Source organism: Phodopus roborovskii, unplaced genomic scaffold (genome assembly GCF_943737965.1).
Source record: "Phodopus roborovskii unplaced genomic scaffold, PHOROB, whole genome shotgun sequence".
NCBI lineage: Eukaryota > Metazoa > Chordata > Mammalia > Rodentia > Cricetidae > Phodopus > Phodopus roborovskii.
In genome coordinates, this window is record NW_026126433.1 from 51,382,465 (window position 1) to 51,404,990 (window position 22,526).

At 49.0% G+C, this 22,526-nt stretch overlaps 1 protein-coding gene across 1 annotated transcript in view; it reads right to left on the minus strand.

The window, feature by feature from the left end:
* Positions 1-22,526, minus strand: part of Capn2 (calpain 2) — a 48,458-nt gene that overhangs the window by 9,049 nt on the left and 16,883 nt on the right. The window contains exons 3-14 of the mRNA XM_051186483.1: positions 15,197-15,315; positions 14,515-14,648; positions 12,815-12,983; positions 11,792-11,875; positions 10,306-10,391; positions 9,054-9,128; positions 7,914-8,074; positions 5,759-5,928; positions 4,223-4,234; positions 3,150-3,361; positions 1,962-1,998; positions 732-797 (exon numbers count right to left, since the gene is read on the minus strand). Coding sequence (XP_051042440.1) covers positions 732-797; positions 1,962-1,998; positions 3,150-3,361; positions 4,223-4,234; positions 5,759-5,928; positions 7,914-8,074; positions 9,054-9,128; positions 10,306-10,391; positions 11,792-11,875; positions 12,815-12,983; positions 14,515-14,648; positions 15,197-15,315 — 1,325 coding nt within the window. The remainder of the gene's footprint in view (positions 1-731; positions 798-1,961; positions 1,999-3,149; positions 3,362-4,222; positions 4,235-5,758; positions 5,929-7,913; positions 8,075-9,053; positions 9,129-10,305; positions 10,392-11,791; positions 11,876-12,814; positions 12,984-14,514; positions 14,649-15,196; positions 15,316-22,526) is intronic.

A 22,526-nucleotide genomic window follows, 5' to 3' on the forward strand; every position in this document is an offset into this window, starting at 1 on the left:
TAGAGTTTATATACTATCCTTCTGTGGTCTTTGAAGAGTTGAAGACAGATAGTTATGGTTATAGTTTTCCTTAGTCAGGATTAAAGATAAGTTACATATAGAACTTTAGACTCACAAAGATGAAATAGATGATGGAATAGTTTCTTAAATCTTGATGTTAGTGGACTAAATAGTGTTAACTGTGATTCTTATTTGATAACTGTTATGTGATATATATATTTTGCTATGTTAAGGTTAAAACCCTTCTTTTTATTTAGACAGAAAAGAGGAGATGATGGGAGATGTCATTCTATAAATATGTCTCTCATACTAGTTAATAAATAAAACACTGTTGGCCAATAGAAAAGGAAGATAGGAGGGACTAGGAGACAAGGAGGAAAGAGGAAGTAGTAAGGAGGAGTCAAGATGGAGAGACTGGAGAAAGCAGTATGCCGCCGGCTCCCTGGTAAGAGAAATACATAGATCAACAAAAATGGGTTAATAATTAAAGGCAGAGCTAGCCGATAAGAAACAAGTAACCGGGCCAACAGTATTATATCAAATACAGAGTCTCTGTGTATTATTTGGGGCTGGCGGCATGGCGGCGGGACAAGACCAGCGGCGGCAGGCGGAAAACCCGTACTCCTTACACCAAGTGATGTTGTTTTGGCTGTCCCCAGCCTACCCTAACGCTGAAGTCTCCAGGAAAATCACTTCTCCTTTATTGTCAGCAGAATTTTGGTGAGACCTACCTCCCCTGCCAGCTGCACAAACAGCCTTCTGAACCCGTCGTCAATGTCCTCCTCATTAGCGTCAATCTAGGCGAGGCACAGAAATACGAAACGGGTTAAAGAGGAAACTGACCCGAAGGTTCCCTTTCCCTTCATTGGCACCCCTCCCCTGCCAGTTTTCAGAGTCTTCCTGTCCCTCGGGCTAGAATTCTAAGGACATTGGGCTTACACTGAATGGCAGTGTGATAAATTAAATATTTTGTTTCATTTTGAAACAAGATAGCACATAATGCAGGCTGACCCCAAACTCCTCATGTAGTTGAGGATGGCCCTGAACTCCTGATCCGTATCTTGTCTCACAAGTGCTGGGATGGTAGGTATGTGTCACCACACTTATCTTTTGAGAAGTTTTTCCCTTACTAGAGACAGGGTCTTAAGTAGTCCGGGGTAGCCTTGAGCTCACTACACAGCCAAGGATGCTTTGAATTCATCATCCTCCAGCCTCTGTCTCTTCAGGGCTGAGATTATAGGTGTGCACCACCATGCCTAGCTAAGGTTTTTTTGTTTTGTTTCTTTTAGCTAAAACCCATGAGAGGGAATGAAAACCACATGGCTGGGGAGGTTATGCTTTAACTTCTTGTAATTCCAAATATCTTTAATATTTAACTAAAATGACCTTGTATGGTCTTCTCCAACAGGAAGTAAGTGGAATGCTGTGGAACAGTATGGTCAATGACAACCCGTTTGGTGTTCCACTGGGTACTTAGGACAAGCACTAGGCTTCAGCAATTATGATCCAATCAAAGAGCCACCTCAGGGCCTCAGAGAGAGAGAGAGGAAGCAATAGCCCTCCTTTTCTCTAGCCGGAGGTACTTCTAGTGGGATTTGCTAAGATTGGGCCTTAGGTGAAATTCCTGAGTTATATTGCTAAAAGCCCTTCAGGATTTACCACTGAACCATCCTTAGAACCCTTAGGAACTTGGGAACTCCTGCTATCCTTTAAGTCCATTTTATGGATGATAGAAGTGAGGTTGAGCAAGGGGAGTCACTGGAACCCAGCCTGCTCAATACATCGTTGGTACCCTGTCCTTCCCCACCACCCTCACGCCCTCTGCAGTGGATAAGCTAGGCTTTAATGAAGAAGAGACTATCTATAGCCTTGCTTTAAACCCTGTTCCCATGGTCCAAGGGGTTCTGCTGTATTCTGTGTCCATCAGAATGAGGAGAACTAGGGAGGTAAGGAAGTAATACCTCTTCAATGTTGGCCTCAATTTCATCATCCACAACTCTGGAAACAGAAGGAAAATTTGCTATTAGAAGGCTAAAGTCACCCTATAAAACAGAACAGCAGTGTTTAAATCCAGCATGCTATGGGATAGGGGATGGAAGGTTGGCTATTCTGGGACAGGGCAACCACTTTTAAGGGCAGGAAGCTCATCCTGGGGCAAGCAGAGTGGGCTGACACTTCCGTGGGAGAGGCTTGTAGTTAGCAGGACAGGGTAGGGTTTGACCAAGAGCAGTGTCATCCAAATGATCTCGGGCTTGTCCCCATCTCATCAGTGGAGACTAAGCTGGACACACCGAGGTCCCCTCCCACCTGCCATGAGGTGACCCAGCGGACCCCTTCCCTGCAGTAAACTTCAACAAAACAAGAATGCCTGTCATGGCAGGGAGCCGCAGCCACACTCCAATGCCGTTCCCCCCCACCCCCTGCTTCACAGATGTTGGGCATTGAAACTCTTTCTCTGTATTGTTTGAAGCAAAGGTTTCCTGGTCTCTTCTCTGTCACAGGAGGTGATGGCTGGGGACTGGCCCGTGCCCACCCAATCAGACACAATCTATGGGGCTTTTGGGTCTCTGGCACAGGTTTTCCCAACCATGATCCTCTAGAGCACCCTTGTTCCCATCTTGTCCCTGGTCCCCCCATCAGTGCTGGGGTATCCATATCCCTTCAGTGACCTTCCTTTCAATTATACTTTCTGGGGTTGGTCCTGTCTGCTGGCTAAGTGACTGACACAGTGACAGATGTGGCAGAAGCTACTGTGAGTCAAGGCCCCAGGGACAATGGCGGGAACTTGTGATACCTATCTAAAGGCCTTCACCAGAGACTTCCTGACTAACGCGGGGAAAGCAAGGGTTATGCAGAGTGCGGGCTCATAGAGGGTGTACACAGGTCATTAAAATGATATTAACTATTGTAATTAGGGGTGAACTGGGAAACTGTACTGCAAACTGCTCACTTCCCCAGCTGCTCTGTTCCAACTTAACACGTCCTGTATGCGTGTTTTTCCCCTTTGCTTCCTTGAGTGGAACTCTTAGAGACAGATGAACCCAGTTCATCTATCCTTACACTGACCTGTCAAATAGGTCAGTGTCACAGAAAAAGGAGAGAAAGGGGGCAGACCAGGGCCAGGAACAAGGAGAGGCATCAGAACCTACTGGTAGTCTGCCTTCTTCTCTGAGAAGACGCGGATGCAGAAATCGCCATCTTTGTGGGGCTCGAAGGTGGAGGGGACAACGATGTACTCCCCCGGGGGCAGCTTGAAGCGGTTAAGTACCTCCCGGAGGTTGATGAAGGTATCTGACCGCTCCCTGGCCCTGGTTGTGAGGAAAAAGTTCTTGCCCAGGTGGATGTTCGTTTGGCCTGTGAGCTGATGATTAAACAGAATACAAGGCAAAGGGATAATGGGGACAATTTAGGTGACAAGCAAAATCTCCTCCCCAGACAGCACATGTCAGTAAGGAGCTCAGGTGTGACCAGGTGCTCCACTCTCCCTCTCCCTCTCCCATGAAGGAGCCAGGTCAGTTCTGTGTTGTATTTCACACACTGATAAAAGGAAAGACCAAAGTCAGGGGCAGAGAAAGGGGCCCAGCTGTTAAATCAGATGTCACTCAAGGCTGGCTCCGACTCAGAAGGTAGTGTTTGATAAAGCTCAACTGTCTATTGGTGAAAGCAGGATGCCCACAGGTGAGTCACCTGATGTGGCCATTTAATACCTGTCACCCGACTGTTATGCATCTCATTACTGTTAACTGTGACCTTCTATATCTCAGTTCATGCCTACAGTGCTCAGGGAGGTGATGGCTCACCATTTATACTGGAAAAGAAAACCAGATCTCAGAGAGACTATGTCACGTGTGTGTACAGGACACCTAGCCTGGGAGTTGGGTCCAGTTAGTTCATCTTCCCCCTTGCTGCTTGTTCTCAGAGCCACACAGGCCTTGAAGACAAACACCTGCAGCCCAAGGGCAGTGGGCTGCCACCACAGCCAAACTACACAGTTTCTCTAAGGCCACAGAGAGCAGGAAGCACTGATGGGGTGCTATAGATTCTTTGTCCTGAGCTTAGTTCAGTGGAACCATTCCCATGGGGCTCAGAGGCGACAAGGGCTCATCCCTCAGCCACCAGCCCCTCCAAAGCTCCTGCTACTCCCTGCGTTCAGGCAGGCTAAGCCTCAGTTGTGTTGGAAGCTGGAGCCCTGGTGTTGGGAGCCGACATGTGCCAGACGTACCTCCTCTGGAACCTGAAAATCAAAGGAGACCTGATCAGATGTGGGGGTATGAACACACCAGCTCTGGGACTTTGCTGTGGCTTTTCTCTGCAGCTCTAGTGCTAATTTTTCAAGCAACTCAAAGTACTTTGGACACATCCGAGGAAAATCCCTCTTCAGACCTGGTGATATGGTTGCTCTTACCACCATTCATCCCTGGAGATGTGTGGCGACTTGTTTTAGGTTGCCAGACAGCTGTGTCGAAGCCCACACCCACCTCTCACTGGGTAGGGCTGGGTGAAGTTGGAGGAAGAACCAGCCACATCCAGTCTGCATGTATTTTTCCCACTAAGTCACATTCCCTCACTGGCCTTGGTTTTCTTATATTTAAATGGAACTGATAACTGCCAATGTCCGGTGATGGACTCCCAAGTGCATGTGTGATCGGGCACAACTCACTTTGTATTTCTGAGCTATTCTGTCCAAGTCTGGCACCCTCAGTTTCCATTTCAGAGACTGGGAGTCCAGGGACTATGTACACTGATGGTTTTTTCCCCATGCCTCCATGCCTCAGCTGGTGGAGGGGGCTCAGATCAGCAGCCAATCAGAAGCAGCCACGTTTCCAGTGATGAGCATAGCAGTAAGCCTTTTCCCTGACACCTAGTCTGGGTTCCCAGTGTGCTAGGAATGTGTTTAGAGCTGGTGGGCAGAAGCCCTGCTTGGTAGTTTGCCATTTCCCAAAGCCATGTTCACACTACTCAGGTGCCGCTGCTAAACATGGGGCTGAGGGAATGATGGGGGTGGACTTGCAGAACCAGCAAGTTGCCACAAAGGCACCTATGCGGCTACCCTGAGGTCTTCCATGCTGTACTCATCTGCTGCTAACCAAGGCCACATTCCGTGCAGATAGCCCTGACGTGGAGTCGAGTCTCCTGGCCCTAGCTCTCAGCTTGAAGAAGAGAGATGACCATGGCAAGGCTGCTCTCTGGCACAGTTGAGCAGGCGTGGTTTTCCTTTGGCTTGGAATGAGAGGAACCCCCCCCCCATGGTGAGGGGGTTTGTGAGGACAGAACCAGCAGATCCCAGGGGAGCATACTGTCCCTTACTTATCCTTTCCTGGGCTCTCTCCCATTCAGGCCAACGACTTGGCTGGGCTCTGGCCATTAGGGACTATTGGCTCAGCCTAACTCTCACAATACTTGGTGTGCTCTAGAATATTCTGTTCTAGATCAAGTCTTTTCTATTCTTTGGAGTTTGCTGGGCTAACCAGAATTCCAGGACTACGGGATGTGAATAGGGACACAGCGGTCTTTTCCAAGCACAGAACTCCTAGGAGGGTAGCTATGGGGACCCAGGGAAGGACAAGGAGGTCCTTGGAAACACGAACGACTGTGTAGACCTTGTGTCAGATAAGTCTGGCTGGGCTGGCATCTTTATTTTGGCTTGGCCAAGTTTCCTGTCCTCTGTCTTATTCCAAGTCATGCCTCTGGGGTCTGTGTGGCTGGGGTTGGGGGAAGGGAAGGGAAGGCAGAGTGCAGCCCCATCCTCTGCCTGTACCTCATAGATGCCAAAGCCAATGGTATGCATGTCCTCGCCCATCTTCCTCTGCCGCCGCCGGTGCTTCTGGATGAGGCCCACCAGGAAGGTACAGCCCCTCTCCCCATCCTCATCATCTTCATCTTCTTCCTCTAGCTTGATTAGGTACTGAGGGTTCATCCAGAAGGTATCTATGGAATAGGGACAGAGGAGCACAGCTTTGACTAAATGGCCGGGAGCTGGGACTTGGGGTGGGTCCTGGCCTGGGGGCTGAGGTGGTGGGACAAGGAGATGAGGTGGCAAGAAAAGGGGATATGGTGGGAGACAGGGAAGCCAGCAGACCCTGGTGAAGTGGCTGCTGACAGAGGTGGGCTCTAGAGGCAGATCTACACCCTTCATGAGGAAATGGCTTTCTCTGGTTCTATCCTTTTGGCACAAGGGTTCATGTGGCCTCGAACTCACTTTCTCTGAGGATGACCTTGAACTTCGGATGCTCCTGACTCCACCTCCTCAGTGCAGGGATCGCTAGCACTATGATTGGACCCAGGGCTTTGTGCATGCTGGGATATCACTCTACATCGTTACATCGTTACCCCCACTGTGAAGTCTTCCCAAAGGTCTATCCCCCTAGACAGAGCAAATGGAAGGCTGCTGGGCTCCTGGCACACCCTGAATCTCAGAAGGACCTAAACCAGGGGTTTCTGCTCACAAGCTCTTCTTTGCCCTTTGGTTGGCTTGTCTTGGGGTGCCCTAAGGATGCCTACACAGTGCCTGTCGTCTGCCCCCACCCTGTGGTGGATTCAGAGGCCAGGGACATCCTGTGCTCTACTCCAGCATCTCTGACTCTTGCTCATCCTCCAACATCTCCACTTCCAAGACCCACCTTCAGGGAGACACTGAGTCACTCCTGTTGGAGGTAATAGTGCTAAGTGCCTCCCTCCCTCATGCAGTTAGCAGCGTGGACTTGCAGAGCTGGCAGCCACAGTGTCCCTGCTTCTCTCAGTCCATGTTGTCAACACACACTCATTTATGTATGAAGCTTCTAGATTACCTCAGTAGCACCAAGTATACTGTTGCGGAAAAGCACCCCAAAAGGCCAGGAGCATTCACTCTAAGGCCATTGAGAGAGTGTCTTCTGATCCCGCCCCCCCCATCTAATAGGTTCAGGTGTTTTTGTGGGTGGCAGAGGGGCTTCCCAGTGGTGTCCTCTAGAACTGTCACTTGGACACTGCATGCTGGGACTGGAGGGACTGGCGGGCTAGTCACAGTCTGCTTGCTCTCTAGGTCTGGTACTACATAGAGTCTCAGTTTCCTCATCTGCAACAGAGTGTCAAAGTGTGACCATGGCCTGACACCAGACTGAGAGTGACTCCGTAACCATAGTGCCTGGGTTCGGATCCCAGAAAGCTCTGTGGCCTGGGACCAGTCAGCAAAGAGTAGAAAGAGGAGGAATTCCCTCCCCATGTGGGCTGGACTCAGTCAACACTTCCCATTTCCCATCCCCTCCCTCCTTCCCCTTCCTCTCCCTCCATCCCTCCCTCCTTCTCCCTCCTCTCCCTCCATCCCTCCCTCCTTCCCCCTCCTCTCCCTCCATCCCTCCCTCCTTCCCCTCCTCTCCCTCCATCCCTCCCTCCTTTCCTCTCTCACTGTCTTTTTGAGACAGGGTTTCTCTGAATAATAGGCCTGGCTATCCTGGATCTCACTCTGTAAACCAGGCTAGCCTGGAACTCACAGATCTGTCTGCCTATGCCTCTCCAGTGCTGAGATTAAAGGTGCCAGCCGCCACCACCACCACCATCCTGCCTGGCTGTCTACATTTCCTAAATGAACTTGGCACACGAGGGTGGAAGACTGCAATGAGAGGCTGGTGTGCCCCATGGATGCAGTGTGTGAGGGCCTAGGTGGTTAGTTATGAACTGGGACTTAGCACTGCCTCTATAAACCAGACCAGGGTCATAGGCACCAGAGGATCTGGGGCCCAAAGGGTTTATCACAGCAAATGAATGCAGGAAGTAGTATGGCTGAGAAAACGGAGCTTCGAGGCCTCAGCCGAGAGAGACGGAAGAGAATGAGGCCTGGGCGGGTGGCAGCCAGCTCCCCTGGGCTTCCAGGCTGGTGGGGCATGTTTATCAGGGTGGGATGCCAAGCTGCAGCCTCACATGGCCACACCCCTTACTTGGGTAGTTCCTGCAGCCCCCTGCAGTAGAGCCTCTCCTCCAGTTCCCATCCATCTTGGTGAGTTTCCACTTCTTGTAGGAGTCACAGGTGAGGGTGTCAGGGGTCAGGTTGCAGATCTCCAGGCGAGAATAATGCCTCAGGAAGTCACTGAAGGACATCCTGGAAAAGCAGAGACAGTGCGTCTGTCCCAAGTTACAGGAGACATGGAGCCAGCCTTGGCTTTCTACCTGGTCAGACTAGGAGCTGAGTGAGACCCAGTAGTGAGCAGACTCAGAAGGTCCCAAGTCTAGTCCTGTGACTGCCACTTTCTAAGTGGGTGACTTTGAGAAAATGGATGAGCTCTCTTTGTATCCCAGAGATCTCAGCTGTGGAATGAAAGCCAGGAATAAATACCAACTGAGAGGACATATGGCTGTCAGGGTAATAGTAACCACGATAGGTGCTCTGTGGGTGCAAAGCACACCGGGTCCTTCTCTGTTCAGTAAGGAACTGGTTTTTTTCTTTATAACACTTCTATTTATATTAGGTGTGCAAATTTACATGGGTTTATATGCACCACATATGTGCAGGAGCCTGGGGAGCTAAGGTCCCCGGGAACTAGCTATCATGTGGGTCTGGGAACTGAACTTGGGCCTGCCTGAGCAGAGAGAGCTCTTAACCATGAGCCTTCCTTTCATCTTGGAGTTGGTTTCTTCATAAGCCTGGATATCTCTTTAAAGACCAGTGGGAAGAAAGGTCCCATCTTTCTTTTCTCTTCGGGTCTGACCATTACCGAAGGAATGTCTCTTAGTCCTTGTGACATTGCTCAGAGTGTCAACCTCACTACCGAGATGGACAAATTGAAGAGATTTAAACGTTGTTGAGGAGTATATGGAGAATTTTTTCCCCTGTTTGTGGAAACAAGTTCTTGCTAGATAGCCTAGGCTGAGCAGCTTGGTCTCCAATTTGAGAGCCCCCTGCCTCAATTTCTAGAGTGCTGGGATTACAGAAGTAAAATGCCCTGCCTCGGACTTAGGGACGGCAAAGCCAGGATGCCACACCACATGCCCTCGGCATGCTGAATGCATTTCTGGCAGATGCTTTGGTGAGCAACTTTGCTGTGAGGGGTACTGGGACCAGGCTGTTTCCACACTCTTACCAGAATTCTCCGTCCTCCTGTCGTTCAGTTAGCCTTGCCCTCACTTCTGGGTCAACTGTGTTCCAGCTGGGGCAGCTGGAAAGCAAAGTGACAGGAGAGGCCTCAGGAATGAGCATTTCTCTCCACAGTCCCCAAATGCTGAGGAGTGGAGCACACCCACTCTCCCTACTGAGAGTCTAGGCCTCCAGACTCCACTGAGAAACACAAAGCATTACCTACAGAGCACAGAACCTTGAACAGGGAGCAAGGGAAGATGGCGGCTAGAAGAATAGAAAATGAGCAAGGTCCGCCATCAAGGGATGGAGGAGCATTGCCTGTTCCAGGTGAGATGCTCCTGGAAGTTCTTTTAGGGTCCACCAAGGACCCCCAGAGCCAACCTGGAAGGAAGCCTGCCAATAGGAGATCCTCTGCTGAGGCCAGTGCTGCCTAGAACAAGTCAGCAAGGGCATGGAAGAAAGACAGGTGGGCAGCTGGGAAAGGCGGTGGGGGGGGCACAAGAGAGGCTCAATGGAGCGTTTACCCCAGAGGGTTGAAGCCTAACTACCCCCAAGCATGGGAGGTCAAGAGGCATATCTCAGCTCTTGGTACAAAGTTCATGACCTTGAAATGGAATGTTATTAGGATGAGGGTGCCTTTTCTTCAATTGTTTTTTCTTTTTTCTGTTTTATACTTACTTATTTGCTTTGTGTGTGCATGTGCCTATGTATCTGTGTGTGTCTGTGTGCTGATGTGTGTGTGCTCACATGTGCCAGCATGCCATAGTGCTTTTGTAGATAACTTTGTGGTAGTTGGGTTTTTCAGGCCACCATGTAGGTTCCTGGGATCAAACTCACTTTGTTGGGCTTGGTTCCAAGCACCTTTAGCTGCTGAGCCATCCCTCCAGGCTATAGGGTGCATTTTCCCCAGAGGGTCCATTAGCAGAGTGAGTTTGTGCTGGGAAAGGATGGACCGTGTGGTAGGAAAGAACGGACTCCATTGGAAGCCTGGGCCTGGGCAACGCCCCAGAGCAGGGAGTAGTGTCCCTGTTTACAAAATCCCTTAAAGGCACAGCCTGGGGACACACTTGGTATGATCAGTGAGTGGCCTCAGAACCTCAAGTCTTGGTACCACACACAGTGCCTCCTCCCTGGGTTGCAACAGGTCCTAGGAGAATGCATGTACCCAGGCCCTCCCTGCACCCTGGCTTACCATACCCTGCTCCCTCACACCCTGGCTCACCTTGAACCCTGCCCCCACTTTGAACCATTCTTACTTGTCATTCCACTTCCCGGTCCACTCTACTTGTCCCCAAGGATTCCGGATTCTGATCAGTTTCTGCAGGCTTCCTGAGCTTTCAACCTGAGAGACCCAAGGAGGCAGAGGCTGAGGACCATGCATGCTGTGGAATAACCTTTCTGTGCACTGTGAAGGCGCATTGCTCTCATTGTTGTAAAAAGCTGATTGGATGATGGCTAGGCAGGGCTTTGGGGACAGACAGAATGCTGAGGAGGAGAAGGGTGGTGTCAGAGGAGATGCCATGAGACAGAGCCAGCAGCATGGAAAGAACATACATGAGGTAAACGAGCCTGGGGCAGCATGTAGATTAATGAAAATGGGTTAAGTTATAAGAGCTAGCTAAAAACAAGCCTGGGCTATCCGCCCAGCATTTGTAATTACTATTAAGTCTCCGTTTGATTATTTGGGAGATGGCCAGCAGTCCTACAGAAAGCTCCACTTACACAGGCACGGAGGGCCTTGGACCTATGCTTGCCTTCAGTTTGAACCAAGTGGGAGGAGGAGCCCCACAGACGCTGGAAGAGGCTTGACCCTGAGACTGTCTCTACTACTGCCTAGGTTTGCAAAATGAGAATTAAACTCCAGGCACCCAGGAGGCCTCACACTGAAGCCAGAGCTGTATAGTAAGACTCCATCTTAATAAAACACCAAACAAAACAAACAACACCATCTCCCCAAAGCAAAAATAGATAAGTAAACCAAAGAAAATGAGAATTACAGCTCCTAGGATCTGGCTTTAATCTCTGTCAGCAGCCGGAGATGTAAACAGCCTGCCCTGCCCTGGTGTCTGTGCTTGGGGTGTTGTTAGGGCAAAACCTCAGTTAACTAGCTGGAATAGGATGTGCTTTAGGGCTCTCAGAAAAGCTTTCTCACTTGCTTAAAGGCATTGGATGAAAGAGAAGACGCAGGGTTTTGTTGTTGTTTGTTTTGTTTTTAAGACAAGGTTTTGTTGGGTTACTGAGGCTGGCCCTGAACATCACTGACCCTCCTTCTCATCACTTTAGTTATTGGGACTACAGGCCCATGCCACCATACCTGCAGCTTACTTGTAAATGGCTCAGAAAACAAAACAAAACAAAACAGCCATGTAGTTGGAGACAGAATGTGTGGCAAAGCTTAGCAATGTTGAAATACACATAAAAAAAAAAATCTTTAAAAAAGAAACCCTAGCACACGGGAGACAAAGGCTAGGATTGATATGAGGTTCTGTGCCCACTAACAATGTTTTGAAGAGTATAAAATACCATACAGATGCAAAGTACTGTGTTTGGGTTTTAAAAGCTGACTCAGACACTAAATCTGTTAACTCTTGAATATAAGGACGCCTGCACCAGCCGCTGTGGCCAGCAGGGGGCAGCGCGCGCTGGGCTGATGTGGGCCTAGAGGCCCCACCCAGGACAGTCACGTGCTGGGGTGCCGGGGTGGGGGTAGGGGTGGGGGAAGGACTCCCCGAGGGCCAGTACCTCCTCGGCTCCGGTAACGGAGTACGCATGTCCTTTCACCAACTTCTGGTACGTGACGGCCTCCGAATCTGCAGCACTGGTGATCTGCAAGCACAGTTAGCAGCTGCTCTAACTCTAATACAAACCGCCCAAGGGAACGCACAAGGCATGGGCACGGGCCCAGGGAGGGGGTGGGTGGCGGGGGGGAGCAGCCTGGGGAACTCTGCCACCTGGGGGAGCCCCGTGCCACTTGCAGTTGATGGTCACCAAGGAACCAGTTGGTGCACCCATTCCTGCTATTCCTACTTGTCCAGCCATCTTCTGGATGGGGAGGGCGTGAAGGGCTCCCCTTGGAGACAAGGGCTCATGGGGGCCCTAATGACAGACACCAATGGGCAACTGTGGCCAAGATGCTCTGGTCTCTCACGCCCACCCCGCCCAGCTCATTTGCACATGATGGCAGTTTTATCTCAGTTCAGAGTCAGCATACTGGATGGCTAATTCCTCAGAACCACTTCTTTCCCATCCTTGGGCACAGCCTTAAAACTCCTGGGGCCTGGACTATGCCCACTCCCCATTCCCCATGTCCACTTCCCACCTCCCTGTTGTTGAGGTTTGCATGAAAAGCTATCTTGGGAAAATAACTCCTTCTGGTACTCTCTGAAGTCTTCTCCAGGACCCATGGGCACTGGGACAGACTGGGAAGCCACCAGGCTGTTCAATCAGCCCTGAAGGTGGGGGAGAAGGGCTCAAGACCAGCAGAAGGGGTTGGGGGGACTTTCCTGGAAGCTGGGTTCTGTGTGTGGGGTGATTCAAAGCAGAGTTAGGATGGAAAATGGGCTGGGGACAGAAGGGCTGGAGGCACCATCTCTATATCAAATGCACTCCCAGACAGCCTGGCTATTGCCTAGCAACCCCTGGCTTCTAGTGATGAGCAGCAAGGTGAACAAGGGATGCACTAATGTTCTTAATAGCTCCTGGGTGCTGTCAGGGCTTCCCTCTGGCTACAGCAGACTGTGTGTTTCCAGGGTAGTGAGGACTTACATCGATCGAGCAGCCGAGCAGAGAACCTTTCTGCAGAGCCTTCTGAATGATCTTGAACAAGTTGGGAGGAGGCTTCCTCAACTCATACCACTCAGCAATGCCTCCTGTGAAGTCTTCAAAGCCCTCCGTGGTGGCGCCACCTGAGAGTGCTTCATAGCACCCATTGATCCTGAAGGAGGGGAATTCACACTGCCTCTCACTGCCCTTGATGCTGCTGACCCGTGTGCCCTCCCCTTCCCTCATGGGACCCCAGCGATCCTCTGCTTTCATTCTCCTTGTCTTTGTCTCCTACTTGGGGTGCCCAGGAAGACAAGGTGCTATCTCCCTAATTACGTTTCCTCCATGGCTGTGGCTTGTTTTCAAAATTGTACAGCACCCTGGAGTTAGAAAAACTTAGCTGCCATGAGCAGGTTTTCCCACCGGCCTTGTCCCAGAGCCGTGCCAGCCCCAAATAACACACAGAGACGCTGTATTAGATATAAAGCTGTTAGCCTGTTACTAGCACTTCTTATTGGCTAGCTCTGTCTTAAATATTAACCTATTTATATTAATCTAAGTATTTCCATGTGGTCTTACATGTTGAATCTTCTCTCTACTTCTTACTCTCTCCTAGTCTCCTAGTCCCGCCTATCTTGCTTTCCTATTGGCCAACAAAACTTTATTTATTAACCAATAAGAAAAACATATTTCCAGAATGACATCTCCCATCACTTAGCGATGCTCTGATCCAGCCTCTGGCACCGACTCTCCCACTGACACAAAGGGGAGGCTGGCCAATTGGCTGTTTGACAGTTACATCCTTAAAAAGACACCTCAGTCACAAACCCAGCTTTCCCTGAGAAGCACAGTGGGTTCCTCTGGTCACTCATATAGGCTTCTCCATCAGTTCTTGAGTTTGGTCCCAAGTCCTCCTGGCTGAGGACATGAAACCTCTCTGCTCCTTTCTAGCCCAGGGCTGTGGGGACTCTAAACCCCACCAGCTGCTAACATTGGCTCATCTTTTTTTTTTTTTTTTTTTTTTTTTTTTTTTTTTTGGTGTTTTGAGATAGGGTTTCTCTGTATTGCTTTGGAGGCTATCCTGGAACTAATGCTGTAGACCAGGCTGGCCTTGAACTCACAGAGATCACCTACCTGCCTCTGCCTCCCGAGTGCTGAGATTAAAGGTGTGTGCCACCAACGCCCAGCTGACTCATCTTAATTGGGGAGGCCACTAGCACCAGAAACTGAGGCCCCTCTGCAGAGGGCTGACACCCTGGGAGGGCCCAGCGCAACTTTGGGTAAGCTGAGTGAGATGCAGCTAGGACTAGGACCGGGAAACCATTCTTACCAGCCAGGTGGTTTGTCCTGGGTGTGTTTCCACAATTTTCCTACCTCTGCAATGGGTAGTTTTGCCCACTTTTGTTCTTTTCAGTTGATAAAATGCAACAGGGACACCAAAGAAACAGAGTTTCTTCTCAAGGCCAGAGCAGTCAGCCCCAGAATGTTCTCGTTCACTTGGTTAAAAACAGCAATGATGGTACATCATGTGACCAGGCACCATGCCCACATTACCTCCTTGAATTAAGAGCCCAATTTGGGCCAAAGTCATCCTTTTATAGAACAGAACTTCTACTCAAAACAGTCCCTGAATAGCTCCTGCTGTTTTGGAGTCCAGGGCAGCAGGGGCAGGGTGGGGTGTTGGGACAGGCGTGGTTACTTACTTGGCATAGGCCTTCTCCAGCAGGGCACTCCAGAACTCGCTCCCCTCAGCAGAGTGTACAAAGAGCAGCTCCCCATCCTTAGTGGGCAGCCTGTCATCCACCACCACCTCTACCCATTCACCATATTGCCAGAACTGCAGGGCAAGGAGAACAAGAGAGGGCGGCACTGGGCCTCCGAGCCTTAGCCTCGTCCAGCTGTCTCCCACCCAGCCCCTTGTAGGTTCCCACAAGGCTCTTCAGTCCCCGATGGTAGGCATGTCCCTCACCAAGCAAGAGAGGACAATGGAGCTTGTCTGTGTCTCCAAAACCACACATACTTACTTTTAAAGTATCAGTTCTCATTTGCCCTCATAAAAGGAGGAAGTGTTACAATCTTTGTCTCAAACTTCAAATAGTGCTTTTTTAAAAAACTTGTGGATTACTTCCCGAACACATTACTTCCTGTACACCAAAATCTACCTCCATGACTCACTCCCACTCCCCTCTCATCCACTCTGATGGGCTCTCACATCATGGCAGGTCGGGAAAACCTTATCTCTCTCCCCCAGCATCCTCTGCAGAACACAGATCTCAGGAGCTTGCAAACCACCCGGGACTGAGGAGCTGAGAAGCCAGACACACCAGGGGACTCTAGAGCCCTTGATCCTGAGTGAGGAGGTGCCTAGGCCAACTCTTAAGGTACCTGGAAGTGGAAGATGCCAGCATAGTTCTCCTGGAAGCTCTGATCTAGGGGCACAACCCGAGCCAGTACTTCTTCATTCAAGGTGAGGGAGGCAATGGCAGCCAGCAGCCAGCAGTCCCCTGAGAACACAAAGCCAAGAGTTCTGATCAGATTCTCTTCATGGCCCTTTACAATAGCTGAGGGCAGTGCAATCACTGTTTCCAAGTTAAAGCTGAGAGCAACAGGCTTTGAGAACCTCTGTGCCCTGTCCACAGCCAAGCAGGAACCCTTTGGCTCAGTGAAGCCATTATATAGCCCAAACTGAGACGACATACAGAGGCTAGGGAGTCCCTGAGAAATTGGGGAGTGATTATTTTTAGCTTTGGCTGTTGGGTGAAGCTGAGGATTGGTAGGTATGGACACCTATCTGGGGGTGCTTTCCCATGTAATCCCAGGTGGTGCCTTGGATGGACCTGTGGACTCAGTGACCAGAAAAACCCTCAAGTTTTCTGAGATCGGTCACTCTCCCATTCAAGCCCTTCAAACTCTTCATACTGAAGGACGAGCTCACCAGGCATTAGCTATTCCTGGGGTGGTAGGAGCCCCCCTTTTATCCTACCCCTCTTCTTCTTCTTTCAGCCTCTTTAGGAGCCAGGCAATACCTGTGATTCTAGCTTTCTTTGAGTTTATTGGATTTTCTAGGAATCTTGTAAGCTGTTAGATTTGAGTCTATCCATGACACTTGAAGAAAGCCTGGGGGTGGTGTGTGTGCATATGTGTGTGTGTGTGTGTGTGTGTGTGTGTGTGTGTGTGTGTGTGAGTGTGTGTGTAGAAAAGGACCCAACTGTAAGGAGTCAGACCTGAGCTAGGAACTTCACAGATCCTATGTAATGTGGCATCAAATCCTGCTCATCTGCCTAGGGGATTCCTGGTACTGTCTGAGTCCTTCACTGACCATCTTTAGATTCCAGCAGCCTAGTAATCAATGCTTTACATCAGCATGCATATGGAACCACAAGCCTGTGTTCAGGGCCAGTCCGTTGTTCTTATAATCTCAGAGGTCACTGCAGACCAATGTGCTATTCATGGAACAATGACTGAATGCATGGAAGACGGGCTTTGGAAAGTGACACTGTAGTTGTTTATTTGTAGTTCATACACCTATGTCAGTGTTCAGATTACATTTGCACACCTGTCTCACATTACTGCTAGTGTGCTCTGGCCCCATCCTGGAGATCAGTGGTCATGCTTTATGTCTTCTGGTTTTCATCTGTTCCAGAAGCCCATCTCCAGCTCAGCCGGGTGGGAATTAGCCTGTTCTCACCCTGCCTTTGGAGAGGACTGCTCCTCATCACTTGCTATCCAGTTTCTCAAAGGGTCATGATCCTGGAGGATTCCCTGGGTGATGACACAGTGGCTCTAGACTAAACTACCTGCTTAGCTCACATCTCCTGGGAGGGGCACAGCCCAGACACCTCCACTTCTAGTCTATCTTCTTCCTACAGGCAGGAGTTTAAAAACTAAGGAGCAACACCAGGAGGTGGTGCACACCTTTAATGCCAGCACTAGGGGGCAGAGGCTGGCAGATCTCTGTGAGTTCAAGGCCAGCCTGGTTTACCAGAACAGCCAGGACTGTTACACAGTGAAACCCTGTCTCAAACAAACAAACAACCCCCAAAAGACAAACAGAAAAACGCCCCCCAAAACCAAACAAAAACCTAACAGGCATCTAATACTTTAAATCTGTGAAAGAATATTCTGAATTTTGTAGGACCTCATCATAGCCCTCATGCGATGTTTATCATTGTTCTTATCACAAAGTCAGGAAGTCTATGGTGGAGACATTTGGCATTCATATTCTCTGAGCCCAAACCCTGGGGTGTTTTTTGTTTTGTTTTCTTGAGACAAGGTTTCATTCACTATGGGAACCCTGACTGGCTTGGAACTTGATATGTAAAGCAGGCTGGTCTCAAACTCACAGTCTCTGCCTGCCTCTTCCTCTCCAGGGCTGTAACTAAAGCTATGTGCTATCATGCTCAGCCAATCCTTGGGTTTTGCTTCAGAAATCATGATAGCAATTTCTTTTTGATCAAGAGTACCCAGTCCCTACTAGGAACACTCAACTACAATTCAAGTTTAGCCCTAAGGAAGAGCACACTAGCAATGCCCTTTATGCCCTGCATTTTAATAACCTAATACATTGGTTCATTGTCTTGGTCACTGTTCTTTTGATGTGAAGAGACATCATGACCAAGGCAACTATTATGAAAGAAAGCATTTAATTGGGGGCATCCCTACAGTTTTAGAGGCTTAGTCCATTATCACAATGACAGAGACAGTGGGGCCAGGCATAGCCTGAAGCAGTACCTGAGAGCTGCAGGCTGAGAGAGAGACAGAGACAGAGAGACACAGAGAGAGAGAGAGACAGAGAGAGAGAGACTGGTTCTGGCTCCCACCCCCAGTGTCACACTTCCCACACTTCCTCCACCAAGGCCACACCTCCTAATCCTTTCAAATACTGCCACTCACTAGTGACTAAGCATCCAAATACACTAGCCCATGTTACTATTATTTATGCAGACCACCACATTTATGAAATATGAAAACCTACCTCTTCAGTGCAAGGCAATTCGCCAAGACAACATGAAAGATTATCATCACAGAGCCAAGAAAGTGACACTAAGATAATAGCCAAGGCAAGAGGAAACAGATGGTGTGCATTTTAGGTTTGCTGAAACAAGGTTTCACTATGTAGCACAGGCTACCCAAGAACTCAAAGTTCTCTTGCTCCAGGCTTCTATGTGGTGGGCTTACAGATGTGCCCCAGCACACCCTGTTCAAATCATATAAACCTTATAGTCACACATTCATTTTTTCACATTCTAAAGTCCAGTGAGGGAACCTTAGAGGCCAGGAGAAGAATATGTTGGTTTTTAGTAAAGTGGAAACACTTGAAACCCTGTCTCATATTTGATTCCTTCTTCCTCCCTCATCCCCCTCAGCAGAATATTCTTAAATACATGGGGAAGCTCCATACCCATTTTTTTAAAATACTGATTCATATTCGCTTTCTTGGCACCCATTTCTATGCAACAACTGTGCAGCTGCCATGCCCAAAGGCTACCAAGTGCCAGGCTTGTCTAAGTGTTTGCATCTATTCTCACAGTGTCGTGTCCTTTCATGGTCATTAAACAGTGCAGGGTAAATATCCACATCCTATTTCATTGCTGAAACAGGTTTCAGTGTGTGCAGTGGCTCACCCACAGGTCCCAGCTACCGCTGTCTGTTCATTTAATCTCTTTCATGTACACCCTTCATGCTCAGCTTTGCAAACAGGATGGTGTTGTCACTTCCAGAGTCACCCAGAGTCCCTGAGGACTTTAGTCCTTGAGAGGTGGCCTGAGTAAGTCTCTGGAGAGTGTACCCACTCCACTTGTAAGACCCATATTTGTGGGAACGTTTGCCCTCAGGACACCAGCCATATGACTTTATCAACCACTTCTGATTTTCCCCACCAAGCTCAGAATCCACCTTCTGTAAAACATTTTATGGAAACACTTTCCTTCTGGGCAATCCAAATGACTGACAGGTGCCCTAGTTGGAGATGTCCCTGGGGTTCCTTCTCAGCAAAACTTGCTTGGTGCAATTACAACCTGGGTGGGTAATAAGCCAGCTGGCTATTTTGGAAGGGGCTAACAACCAAGTTAACTCAAATGCTACAAAGGGACATATGACTAATCAGTTTTACCTCCAGGAGCACCCTAAAGGATGCCTTTAGGGACCAGGGGTGGAGGCCCCTGGAATGTGGCCACCACATGGCTGGAGCCTGAGAAAAAAAATGTGCAGATTTTAACCTATACCTGTAAGAGACTCAAGACTTGAGCATGGCAATCCTCATGGGGGTTGTTTTGGCTCTGCTCTGCAGTCATCACCGAAGAAACTGGTGGGAGGGAGGGTGAGGTGGCCAGTAAGCTTGGCGCACTCTTGGAGGGGGAGGGCTGTCTCTTTGAGGTATACTTTGAATGACCCAAACCCCAGTCCTCCTCCCCTGGAAATTATTGTTGTTGTTTCACAGGTACACAGCATGTTTATGCTTCATTTCCTGTGGACTATTTTTGGCTCTCCAAATTACTCTCTTTATCTCAACACAGAAACACTAGTCTCTGGAGTTGGAATTCCTGGGCAGAGGCTGAGCCCCTGGTCAACACCCTCTGCCTGACTCTGTGTTTAGTTTATACCCTCCAACCTGTTCCCTGCTTAGGAGGCCCCTCACCAGTAGACCCAGGGGTGGTGGCTGCTGTTGTAGTTTAGCCAGTGGGGTCCTGGAGACCAGAGACCAGGGTATGTTTTTCTTGGTTCCTCTGAAGGCAGCTTTCTTGTGGTGATGTGCTACAGGACCCACTCCGGGTGTTAGTTAGAATTCTGGCAATGGCCCCAGACCTGCAGGTTGGAATCCAGGGAGGAAAGAGCCATGGGCAGCTGTTGGTTTTTACTATCAACCCCAAAGATGTACAGGAGCCTGCCTGTGCTGGCGGAGACAATCATTTTTAAAAGAAGCCCATATTCTCAGTTATAAAGGTTCATTATCACAAAAATGTCTTTTCCTCTTAAATTGGTCTATAAACAATATGGTCCCAATAAAAACATAAAAATTGGAACCTAGTTGACACCCAGGTTTATAAGGATCATTAAGCATGAGGCACAGCCAGAAAACATTATCAAAAAGAGGCCTGTAATTCTAGCACTTGGGGACTTAGGTGGAAGAGCACCCCAGGCCCTTGGAGTCATGCCTACCACATGCTCCCTGCCATGCTGCCTTTCTGCCTCAAATCCCCCTAAGCAACAGAGCTAAGTGACAAGGAGACCACGGTAAAAATCTCTGAAACCAGGAGCCAAAGAGCAGGGCTGTGAGACAGATCTGCAGGCAGAGGCTTTTGTCCCTAAGGCCTGGGTTTGATCCCCAGAACCCACATGGTACAAGGAGAGAACCGACTCTTGCAAGTTGTCCTCTGACCTCCACTTGTGCACCCCCCCACGGATAAATACTTCTAAAAAACAGAATAAATGATAAATGGTTTAATATTCATATATAAACAATCATTATGCAGCTTAAATTTATATTTATACACATTTATACATTCATAACTATGGTAAACTATCCACTTATATAATTTGTTCTCTTATTTATGTATTTTTATATCATAATGTTTATATTATGGCAATATTTAATATAGTATGTATAGGAACCCATGAATAATTCTAGAAGAGAAAGTGGGAGAATTCTATTACAATCTTAGAGAGGAGATTGGCTATCTAATTGTAATCAGAAGCCATGAAGTTTTAAAACCATAAGTTAACAATACTTAAATCTAAAATAATAAAATTAGCTGTGTCAAAGTAAAGGAATTGCATGGTGAAAGTCACAAAAAATAAAACAATGAAAACATAAGAAAACATGAAAAATAAACCTTATTCAGACCTAGATCAAGGTCACATTTCTACAAAGCATATGGAGAGCAGAAGGCCAAGCTCATTAGAAAAATGAAGACACAGTTAATGGAAAAAAGAAAACCTGATGTGTGTACATGCGTTCAGGGGTGCACACATATGAACAGGTAGTTGGTACCTGTGTGCGTTCATGCGTATGTACATGTATAAGAGCAGGAAGCTGTGTGTGTGAGCACGTGTGCATGCGTGCATGTGTGCATGCGTGTGCGCGTGTGCATGTGTGTGTGTGTGTATGCAGTTTACCCTCAGGAGCCATTCCTTAGGTGCCTCCACTCTGCCTTTTGAGACAGGGCTTCTCACTGCACTGCTTAGGCTGGCCAGGGAGCCCAAAGACCCTCACTCAACACAGGTCCATCTGCTACAGCCCAAGAGCCTTTGACAGAACCCATTTCTCCTCTGGGTTGGGTTCCTTCTTCCTTCTGGATCTCTCTCTCTTTTCTATTAGGACAGGTCCCAATCTCTAAGTCTGCAGCTCAGGCTAGCCTGGAACTCACTAATAGCCTAGGCTGACCTCAAATTTACAGTAATCCTCCCCCCTCCCACTACCACCAAAATCAGAGGTTACAGTTGTCTGTAATCTGTCTACCTCTGGACTGTATTTTCTTTAAGTTGCTTGTTTTCCTTTAAAGGCTACTCTGTTTTATACTGTCTGTGTTTGCACTGTTGTGCTCGCTGGGAATGAGGAGAGGCTCATGTAAATACAAATAAATTCTGCCTTGGCTACTGTACAACTGTGACATACCATCTCTGGTCTGCCTCATACTGGCCTCTGTCCAGCACCCTGGACATGAGTGGGACAAGGGTCAGAGAGGGGTCACTGTAGCACTTATCACTCATGAGAGTCCCCAAGCCTATGCCTCCCAGGGGTGGAAGCTGGCAGCTGCTGAACATGTCACAGTTAGCCCAGAGGTTACTAAGCTGCCTGTGGCCACTGTTCACAGAATGCCAGTCTGTCACCCAGGCTGCCCCAAATCAGTCGGTCCAACACCATTGGGAAGACACTAAAACATCAGAACCCAAGCTGCAGGGGCCTCCTGTGTCCCCCCACTGCAACCTCTACTCCCTCTGGACTTCATTGTTGTGATATGGTTCCACATATGTGATAAAAGACAGATACTCTGGTTCCACATAGAAAGACCAGACTTGGGCTACATATACCAATGCAGAGGGAAGCGTTGGGTTACCAACTCTGAGGTAAAATGACGGACAATCTGAGGAAGACGGGGGATGCAGGGTTCTGGAGGCTAGAGCCAGCTCTGAAAGGAAATTACTGGGGTCAGGGGAGTGGATGAGGGTCTCACAGCCAGCCTGGCCCCTCTGTCTTTTGCTTGGGGAGGCACCGAGAAATCCTGTCTTCTGCTGGGTTCCTCCAGGGTCCTGTCCAGGGTGTGTTTGCTGCAGGCAGAGTGCATGCCTCTTCCCTTAGAGAGCCGGCCTACCTGGTTCTTTTTTCTAGTTTTTCACTCTCTGGCATGTTTTACATACCTGTTTGTCAGCACCAGAAGACAACATAATCTTCCACACCACCCTCTCAAGGCTCTAGCTTCTTTACTCTCTCTCCCCTGTAGCTGTGGCTCACTTCGTTCCTTGGCCCAGGCTCTCATTTCCTGTGGATTTTCCTTCCCTGGGTGTGACCCATCCCTCTCATTGTCCTAGCACCACTGTGTCCCACCTGCTAATAGGAGGCAAACAGACTGGACCTGATGGCTGACGGTGAGCTTGTGACCTGAGAGCCTTGGACAGTCATGGTAGAGAGGCAGCTTGGATGGCGAGGAAGCTAAGCAAGAGAGGGAAAGCCCTCAGATGTGACCCAGGAGGCCCACCAGAGGCAGACAGAGACATA